The sequence below is a fragment of the Micromys minutus genome (assembly GCF_963924665.1).
Source record: "Micromys minutus genome assembly, chromosome: 11".
Taxonomy (NCBI): Eukaryota; Metazoa; Chordata; class Mammalia; order Rodentia; family Muridae; genus Micromys; species Micromys minutus.
Window position 1 is genome coordinate 21,637,907 of NC_137980.1, and position 10,285 is coordinate 21,648,191.

A 10,285-nucleotide genomic window follows, 5' to 3' on the forward strand; every position below is an offset into this window, starting at 1 on the left:
GCTGCCTGAACAGAGTGACCTGGAGGAAGAGCTGAAACAAGGGACTGTGGCCTTTAACAACCACCTCTGTTCCTGCTCACATGCCCACCCTTGACCGACTGCCCTCCTTGTGCTTTTAGAGTATCAATGAGAATGCAGACTAGACCTAGCATGATGCCTTTCAGGAACTGTCCTGGCTTTGGTTCACAAGTGTATCATCCCTTCCGGTCCCACTGGTACTGGAATTCTTATTCTAAAAAGATTCCCACAGCAGTCTTCAAAGGCTCAAAATAATTTACCTTACATGCTCCCTTAAAAAAAATTTCACTGACTGGTGGTGGCACATGTCTTTAATCCCAGCACTCAGATGGTGGAGCACTGTGAGGTCCAGGCCAGCCTGGTTACAAAATGAGCCCCCCCCCCCAAAAGTCTACAAACTTCCCTAGAGCAAACTAACCGGTCTGGATGGCAAAGTTAAGAGGTTTCCCCATTAGAAGTTTCCCCTATTACAGAGCTGGAGAGATGGCTCACACAGTTAAGAACAGATAGGTTCTCTGGAGCCCAGTCTTGTGGGTAATGTCTGACACGTGTTCTTTAGAAGAAACGAGTGTATGGCACTGATAGAACGGTGTAGTCCGAGCCTCAGAGCTAACACTGTCGCATGTGGCCCTTCCTAGTTTTGAATCAGCGGTACTTGGAGGTCCTCGCCATGCTTGATATCAAACAGCAGAAGATGGCTCAGGAGAACATGGGTCAGGAAGAGAGCGGCTTTACAGAGTTATCGGGTCTCGAGGTACATGTGCACCTAGGAAAGGTGAATGGGGGGGACATGGTCTGTTTTCCCTGCTGCCTGTTCTAGGCCAGCAACATACTTAGCTACTCAGACTAGGGCGCACGAGACCCACGGGGTTGCCCAGGTTGCTTCTTGCTAACTCTTTCTACCGTGCCTGAGAGTTGCAATTGCTGGACTCTGGGGAATGGGAAGCTGTTTGCACCACACTGGGTTTTTGTTAAGTCACAGCATGTGGTGCTTGGGCCAAGCGTCACTGCTGGGTGTAGCTGGCTCTTTCCAAGGACTTACATTCTCTTCACTGAAGGGCAGCTAAGAGGTGTCATCGGGCTAAGGCAGGATGGGTTCAGTGAGCTTCCCACCGCATCAAGGGAGCCTGCAGCTTCCCCAAGTTCAGATCAAACATCTGCTGACATGTTGTCTGTGACTTGCAGTGCTAGTGAGGGACAAAGGGACTTGGGATTTACAAGCAGCATGCCTTCCATTCATTGGAGAACCTGGGGGTGGGGGGGGGGGACCTGTTACCAAAACAAGCATTGCAGTGTCCTTAGTATCTTGACACATTAACCCTTACATTCTGGCTCAAGTGCTACATCACACATGGTGTGAGAGAAAAATGAGGGGAGTCATTCCCTGTCATATAGTTAGTCGTTTACACCTAGGCAGACTGGATTTAGATAACTTTATAGTAAATTCCTTATGAAACTTTAAAATACAAAGACGATTCCTGTAAAATGTGTGCATAGCTGTTAAAATGATTGAAAAATACAAGGTTCTTGCTTTCCTTTGAATTACAATGGTCAACCAAGAATGACTGTTTCTTTACTGTGAGCCTTGGTCAAGTTTTGAGGGGCAGGGATACAGGTAACTTCACCACAGTCATTTCCCAAGAAATATTTTAAAATATAGAGCACGACCACATTGCCTTTTTTTTTTTTTTTTTTTTTTTTTAAGAGTGGAAGGATGGTTGCTATCCCCAGGGGCACAGTCAGGGGGAAGGGACACAGTGAATGCAGGCTCTAAGGGCCATGTGTCACAGGAAGCACACATGGTAACTGTTAGTTACTATCAACTACTTGGTTAGGCTAAATTCTTGCTGCACATTCAAAACTACTGGAGAACGAGAAGGAAGGAAGGTGAAATTCTTGGAAGTCCTTGTAGCTTCATCTGTGGTCATTTCCACTCAGACCATGAACCCCTCATCTCATCTTTAAAAGTATATATTATACACATCATTTATAATATATTTATTATAATTAGATATAAAATATTATACACACACTTTTTTAGGCTCAGAGACATGAGTAGCATGTGGAGGGCCATTTATATGTGGTTAAGGCAACGTGACACTTGGTAGCACTTGGTAACAGGCAATCCTTCTGGTTTCAAGCTTGCAGTCCTTGGAGCCTGCCTGTGTCATGGTCCTGGAGGGAGCCCCTGTTCTTGTGCCAAAATGGCAGCATCCACTCGGAAACTGGTTCTTCAGCTCAGACATGAGGTATGTATCACATCAGCCTAACAGCAGAGGCTTTAGTTCAGTTTCTTTATTAGCAATAGAATGGCAGTATTTGAGGTAATGGATTTCATCTTAGGAGTTATATGACAGCATTAACTTGTGCACTAGATTTCCTTTATCTGGTTCCAAAATGTGCATGGTACATTGCATGAAATCTGAAGCCATCTAGAGCTCTGTCTGTCTACCTGTGTAGTTAACAGTGCTTAAAGTCATACTTCCTCATTTATACATGGTCCCCAAATCAGTTGATAAGTAAACACTGGGTAGTGGATAGATGAACAAGGAACCTTTATGCACTGAACTGGATGCATACTGGAGCGCTTTAGCGCCATCCATGGGTTGCTGTCTGAGTGGCTTTGGGCAGAATAGGCCTCAGTTCCCTCATCGGAATGCTAACCACTGTGGAGGAAAGACATGTTTAGCATCAACAGGCCAGGAATTTAATCAACTGATAGTTGCCCTTATAATTGGACTTTAATTATGAATGTTTATAACCAAATGTGTGATTTAGCATAGTTCTAAAAGATTTTACTTCTTTTTCTTTTTGGCTTTCTGAGACAGAGTTTCTCTTTGTAGTTCTGGCTGTTCTGTAGACCAGGCTGGCCTCAGACTCAAAGATCTGTCTGCTTCTGCCTCCTGAGTGTTGGGATAATGTCATGATGTACTATACCCATCCAGTTTTAGCTTTTTGAAGATAAGGAATCTAAAGCCTTTTGAGCACACAGGAAGGCTAACTGCTAAACATTAGCTACCCCTTAAGTACAGCACATAATCACATAGATCAGACTCTTTGAGGTTCAGCTGCTGGAGAGATGGCTCAGTGATTAAGAGCACTCTTCCACAGGTCCCGAGTTCAAATCCCAGCAACCGCATGATGGGCTTAAAACCATCTGCAATGAGATCTGATGTCTTCTTCTGGTGTGTCTGAAGACAGCAACAGAAAAAAAAAAAAGTGTCCTTCCTTCTTCCTTCTCCAGGATTTGGGCAGGACAAACAGACCAAGAGTTTCAAGAGCTGGATTGGCAGGGAGTAGAGTCACGAGGCCTGAGTGCTGGGGGAATGGGAAAGCGCCGATCTAAACAAAGTAGACGGACTAGAGGGGAGGAATAGAGATCCACCTGCAAAGCGTTCCAGCTTCATCCCTGATGCTCTCTGATGCTTTCAGGTGGAAACTCTGCAGAAGAGTAAGGAGGAAGCGCACATAACGGCAGATGCGTTTAGAATTGCTTTCGAGCAACAATTAACGAGGAAAAATGAGCAGGCGCTGAGGCTGGCACGAGGAGATATGTGTGGGAGAGTGGCAGCGTGGATCAACAGGCAACGCCTGGCAGAGGATGGTACCTGGGGCGCGTGTGGCAAGAATGGGGGGTTTTAGTTGCTTTGGGATATAATGAAGTTGAGTGGAGCACTGGACAGAGATATGACCGAGATTTTTCATGTAGTTGTTACTCATTTTAAATTTAGCAAGTGTTGGAGACTGAGCACAGCTCAGTAGGTGAAGGCTCCCTTCTGTCAGGCCCATGCGGTGCTGGGCATGGGTATATGGGTAGTAACTGGCACTGAAAACAGGGAAATGTCACTTTTAGACCTGGGTTTCTAAATGAGCTGGGGCCTGAGCATCGAGTTCCCAGTACCACCTGCCACAGTGGTCCTTGTGGTTTTGTGAGAATTACCTCTGGACTGACGTAGGAGTTAAATTAGTCTTGGCTCATGGATACTGGTATACTGTAATCAGCGAGTGTATTTTTCTCAGCTAGATTCTCTTATTGAACCTTAGGATATCCAGCACAAAGGAGAAAGAAGACCTTAGGGCAAAGACTGCTGGGGATGCTCCCTTCAGAAAACAGTTCCAAGACTGCTCAAGACCAAGACAATCTGCAAGACGTCTTTAAGATGCTAATAGATTCGGTTAGTACAGGACCTTTGCTTGCTTTTTGTGAGGCCCCCCTCCCCTGGTTGCTAATCCAGGCACCTCCTATCCTAAACTGTGCTTGTCTCTGAAGTCCTCTTCTCCACCAGGTACCACTCTCTACCATCTCCCCGCCAACTGTCTCTACTGCCATGCAGACCCCTTCCTGTGCAGGTTTAAAGTTCACATCTGAGGGGGAGGAGTGAGTCACTCATTCCAACCAGTTCAGCTGTTTGCATTCATGTAGCTCCGGGCATTGGAGTGTTTGTCACAATATCCTTAAATCATTAACACAGCCCTTCCACAGACAGCGGTTAAAGTAAGACACTGACTCAAGTACTTTGAGCAAACACACTTTAACTCTGATGGCTTATTTATTTGTATATAAATACAAAAAAACAATTTTAGATACAGCTTTAAATATTCTTTCAGAAATAAGTACATGCTGGGATTACATACAACCTTCCCAGTCTCTAGTTGATTTATAGGACTAAATACAAGTAACACTAACTTGTTGAATTGTTAAATATTTATTGTTCCTGTATGTATGAAGTTCACGTGGGCATGCATGCCACAGCACACGGAGTCAGAGGACAACTCTGTGGATTAAGCTTTTCCTTCCACTTCTACGTAGTTCCAAGGGCTCTGCACCTGGCTTACCTGGTGCTTTACCTGATGAGCTTCCTCGTTACTGACCCCTCACCCCTTAAAAAGTCCTGGGGATGGAGAGACTTTAGTTGAGAGCACTTCTCTTCTAGAAGACCTGAGTTCCCAGCATCAGCATTGCGTGGCTCACAGCCACCTGTGAATAGTTAGGAGATCTGACACCCTCTTCTGGCCTTCCATACCTGCACACACATGGCACATACACACATATATAAAATTTTTTTAAAAATGCAGCACAAGCCAGGCAGTGGTGGCATAAGCTTTAATCCCAGCAGTCAGGAGATAAATGAAACAGACTGAGGCCAGCCCAGTCTACAAAACGGAATTTCAGAACAGCCAGGGCTGCTACACCAAAAACCCTATCGTGGGAGGAGGGAAAGCATAATTTCAGCTAGTGAGATAGCTCAGTAGGTAAAGAGCCTGCTGCCAAGCCAGACAACTTGAGTTCGAACCCAGGACCCACCCAGTAGAAGGAAAGGAACAGACTCCAGCAAGTTGTTCTTCAATCGTAACACAAAGTCCACAGCACTCACATATATAAACATGAATACAAAGTCAATTTAAGAGTCAACTTAAATCCCCCAGCACTCAAGTCAAGATTATTTTAAAATACTATTAATCTAACATTTAGGATGAAGTATTTTGATGAAACGTAAAACTCAGTTTCTGCATCTATCCCATGACTTACTAACTGGTCCATTTCTAACTTGTGTGTTTACAGTTGAATGATAAAGAAGAAGCACTTGCTCATCAAAGAAAGGTTAGTTACATGCTTGCTCGGGCACTGGAAGACAAAGACACTGCCTCAAAAAAGAACGAAGAAAAAATTCCCACGAGCCAGACTTTCCCATTCAAAACTGCCTGGCAGGGTGCTTCAGCACTCTGTGGTCTGTGTGATCCAGTACATGCAAATGTCCGTGTTTCTGAGTCTGTGGGCTGCATTTGTTCAAAACAGCAGCCTCACAAAGTTTCAGACTGCTCACAAACTCTTAAAAGATCCTGTTCTTTACCATCAAATATATTTTACAAGTAAACCACTTGAAATTAGAATTAGAGATGCTAGAAATCAGATTTTGGAGCTGGAAATGGAGCTCAGAGGTAGACATTCAGTTAGTGTGCAAAGGCCTCGATACATCACACGGTGGTGTGTGCCTTTAACCCTGGCACTGAGGAGGCAGAGGCAGGCAGCTCTCTGACTTTGAGGCCAGCCTGGTCTACAGAGTGAATTCCAGGATAAATGCTTCACAAGGAAATCCTGTCTTGAACAGAGTAAAACAAGCCTCGGCTTTGATGTTCAGCATTGCACAGACTTTGTCTGGAGGCTCATGTTTGTAAATCTCAGCACTTGGGAGGCTGAGGCAGGAGGACTACTATGAATTTGAGGGGTAGCTAGGTTACATTAAGAGACTGTTGCCAAACAGAAAACAACTACATAAATGTCAATATTAAGAAGCTATATGCTTTCAAGATGTTTTAAAAACTTATTAGCATAGTAATTTACAAAGTAGTTTCATTATATCTTAATACATGTATTAATATGTGTTTTGATCACATCCCTCCTGTTTAATTTTAGTATGCAGCTTAAGAAAGCAACCTTTAACACATCTTACAAGATATGTATTAGTATTTGTGCTGACATTTTTTTATAAATGAATTTCCATACTTTGAGAGTTTCAATGTTAATTTTATAAACAAATATTTAATCTTGGGAAAAATTTATGGAGCTGGGTTGGTAAAGTGTCTGCCATGCAAGGATGAGGCTGAGTTTGGTCCTCAGCAGCCACATAAAAAGCCAGGTACAGTTGAAGTACGGTTGTAACCTGATTGCTGGAGATGCAGAGGCAGGTGAATCCCTGAGGCTTCTAGGGCAGCCAGCCTAGCCTAGTAGGAGAGCCCTAGACCTTACTAACCCTGACTCAAAGAACACCTAAGGCTGACTTCTGGTATACATGTGCGCATGCATGCGCAAACACACTTACAGGAAGTAATTTTTCTGTTGCATATGGTATTACATATGCAAACCCAACACTCAGGATACTTCAGGGTTGCAAGTCTTAGGACAGCCTGGATGCTAAAAACTGTCTCAAAAAACAAAAATAGAGCTGGTGGTGTGATTCAGTGAATAAAGGTTCCTGCTGTCAAACAGGATGACTTGACTTTCATCCCCAGCATCTATAAGGTTGGGGAGAACCAACTCCCAAGAGTCATCCTCTGACCTCCAAACTTCACTGTGGCCTCCTCCTACATAAAGCTAGGAGTGGTGGTATGTGAGTATGTGATTATTAGTAAAAAAAAAAAAAAAAGATTATCTGGTCCTCCTTCTATTTGGGTTATTAAATGAAACATTGTACAAACCTCCAAGGATGGGCTCCATACATGAGAAATGTCCTATTTATCCAGGGAAGACATTAACATATCAAGTACACGTGTACAACAGAAGAGTCACTAAGACTACCCACACAAGTTCAGGGGTAGAGAGTGTAGAAGGTAGGGGATAGATGAAGGGAACAGAGGGTCACTGTCAAGCATCAACATTTTTCTACTGAAAAACACTACAGATCAAAGAAAAACAATTATAAGCACAAAAGGCATGTGTTTTATAGTTTAGGTTTTTTTTTTTTAAGGTTAAAAAAATCTGCAAAGATCAAATCTGATCCAGCCAGGATCTTACCCTGCACACAAGCAGGAGCTACAGACAGATGTGTTAAGGCTAGTACAGGTGTCGTGTTATTAAGACTCTAAGCAATATAAAACCCCGTTAGTAGCCTGGCGTGGTAGCGCATGCCTGTGATCCCACTTGGGAGGCAGAGTTTGAGGCCACCTTGGGCTATATATTGTAGAGACCCTGTTTGAAACCCAGAATACATTAAAAACTAAGTGTGCAGTGAGATGGCTCAGCTGACAGAGGTGTGTGCTGACAAGCATGACCACCTGCGTTTGATCCTTCTCTTTACATTCTACAGTGCGTGTGCACACTGAATGCATACGTTTATGCACATACACACTAATAACAAAAAATTTAAAATATCGGCTTAGTATGCCCAGAGATCGGGCTATGTATTGTATAATGTAATCACTAAAACACAGCGAGGAAGAAGCTAGGAGCTGCACCTGTAATCCTAGCTCTTAGGAAACAGGAGATCATAAGGTCTAGGGCAGCCTAAGCAACATAGGACAACCACACCTGAAAACCTATCGGAAGTATGTCAGCCACATTTAACTGTGACAAGTTCTTTCGGCACCGTCATCTTGGCTTTTAGCAGTTGGGAGCTGCCCTATGTCAGTGCTGGGAACTGAACTCCAGACCCCTTTTATCTCTTTAACAGAATTTCTCTTAGTAGCTGCTGCATAGCACTCTCCTCTATGCCAAGCTGACATCGCCTACACTACAGCTGGGCTTGATTGTGCTCTTGGAAGGGGGCGCTGGGGTGGGTCATGGGACCTTCAAGTGAGTATCCAGTCACCAGTGCCTATGCAGTTCTGCCCTAATTGCTCATGGCCTTAGGGTCTGTGGGAGGGACAGCTTATTTCTAAGTAGGGAACAAGAGGAGGGGATTCTACCTACACAGACTTTCTGCTGTGGCTACTTTAAGGTTACCTGCTTATAAACTCATCCATTGCTTTGTAAAAACCTTACTAATAAATAAGCTCATTGGGTTCCCCAGTGTGAACTCTGGAATCTCACTGTTTGTCCTTTAGACTGTAGGAGGGTAAACATTGTTTCTAACTCCCCAACTGAAGGTGTTTTAGCAACAGTGGCTCATGAGAAAGTCAGATTTGAAAATCATAATCATTGCTAATTTGTAGAAAGACCCTCACAATAAAAGAAATGTGAGCTACATTAAAAAACCAAGAGTTAAGCCAGGCAGTGGTAGCATAGGCCTTTAATCCCAGCATTCAGATCTCGAGTTTGAGGCCAACCTCATCTACAGAGTAAGTTCTAGGTTAGCCAAAGATACACAGAGAAACCCTGTCTTAAAAGCGAAAACAAACAACCACAACCACAAACAAAACCAAAAAACAAGCACTAGAGTGATGGACCATGCCTGTCATCCTAACTATTCTGGAGCTAGGTCCTTAGGGCAGGTTCAAGGCTAGCCTGAGATAACCTTCAAGGCATGTAGGGAAGAAAGAATTAAGCCGAGAGATAACAGCACCAAAAGCCTGAGCTATGGGCTATCTCTGAGTTCCAGGCCAGCCCTCCAAAACAACAAACACTGTGAGCTTGGTAGCAGATTTTTCCTAAAGCCTTTGTTGTAGTTTGAATGTGAAATGTTCCCCCTAGGCTGGAGTGTCACTGTGTCTGGGGTAGTCTTTGAGGCTGTTCCTTTTCTGCATCTGAGTACATATACAGTGAGACCAGCCAGCCTGCTACAGAGTCTTCTCTACCATGATGCACTGAATTCTGATGGTATCCTAAGGCAAAAAAGGTGGCCTTTTTCCTTATGGTGCTTATGTCAGGGTGTTGTGTCATAGCAACTGAGACAGCGATGGAGAAGTTAGTAACACACTACTCTGCCAAAGACACTTACACACCAGTGAGTATAAAGATTCCTCCTAGAGAAAGGATGATGGCTCTAACACACTTGCCACCAAACCCAAGAACCCAAACCAAGCTAGGAGCAATAGCATATGCCTGAAGTCCCGGGGCTCTACGGTAAGGTCAAAGGGTCTCTGGAAGCTCATGCGTCAGCAAGCCTGGGCAAGAAGTGGCATATTCCCTCAAAAGCAGTGGAGGATAAAAAGACACAAGGTTGTCCATCAACTTCTGTACATGCGGTGGCACGAGTGCACACATGCATGCTCATCAGACACACAAGGGTAAAGATCACTCATTCTGTAGTTCTTAAAAGCACTAGATGACGGATGGGTGGAGAGATGGCTCACTGTGGCTCTCCCAGATGACCCAGGTTTACCTAAAGCACAATGACGGAACTGCGGTTTTGGGAGACTGTGCCTTCTGGCCTTGTAGTACCAACACACTGGTGACACAGATGGACAAGCAGGCAAAGCACTCTTCCACATAAAAAGATGCATCTTCAGCACCAAGGATGAGCACACTGATGAGTTTGCATGACCAAACCTGTTAATCTGCATTTCCCTGGCTGGCTCCCTTTTTAACGAACTTTCTGGACCAAGCCATTCTGCCTCAGAGCTTTTTCTTTACTCACTATTCTTTCCCAATATAATAAATAAGCAGCTGGTGTTATTCATGAGATGGGGGTCTCATGATATATCCTTGGCTGCCGGAGAGCTTGCTTTTTAGACCAGGATATCCTCAAACTCACCAATATCTATGTCTGCCTCTGCCTAGCACATCCAGTGAAGGAGCTGACTCTTAACTGGTTTTCTGTGTTGTCTCTGTGAGGCTCCTATGCCAAAAACTTTATTTTTGTTTTGCTTTCTGAGATGGGTGCAGTTCACT

At 44.1% G+C, this 10,285-nt stretch overlaps 1 protein-coding gene across 1 annotated transcript in view; it reads left to right on the top strand.

Annotated features, from left to right (window-relative positions):
• Positions 1-10,279, top strand: part of CCDC125 (coiled-coil domain containing 125) — a 28,158-nt gene extending 17,879 nt beyond the window's left edge. The window contains exons 9-13 of the mRNA XM_080925140.1: positions 657-772; positions 2,160-2,267; positions 3,451-3,622; positions 4,063-4,193; positions 5,582-10,279. Of these exons, the coding sequence (XP_080781266.1) occupies positions 657-772; positions 2,160-2,267; positions 3,451-3,622; positions 4,063-4,193; positions 5,582-5,893 (839 nt within the window). The 3' untranslated portion in view covers positions 5,894-10,279. The remainder of the gene's footprint in view (positions 1-656; positions 773-2,159; positions 2,268-3,450; positions 3,623-4,062; positions 4,194-5,581) is intronic.
• The last annotated feature ends 6 nt before the right edge of the window (positions 10,280-10,285 follow it).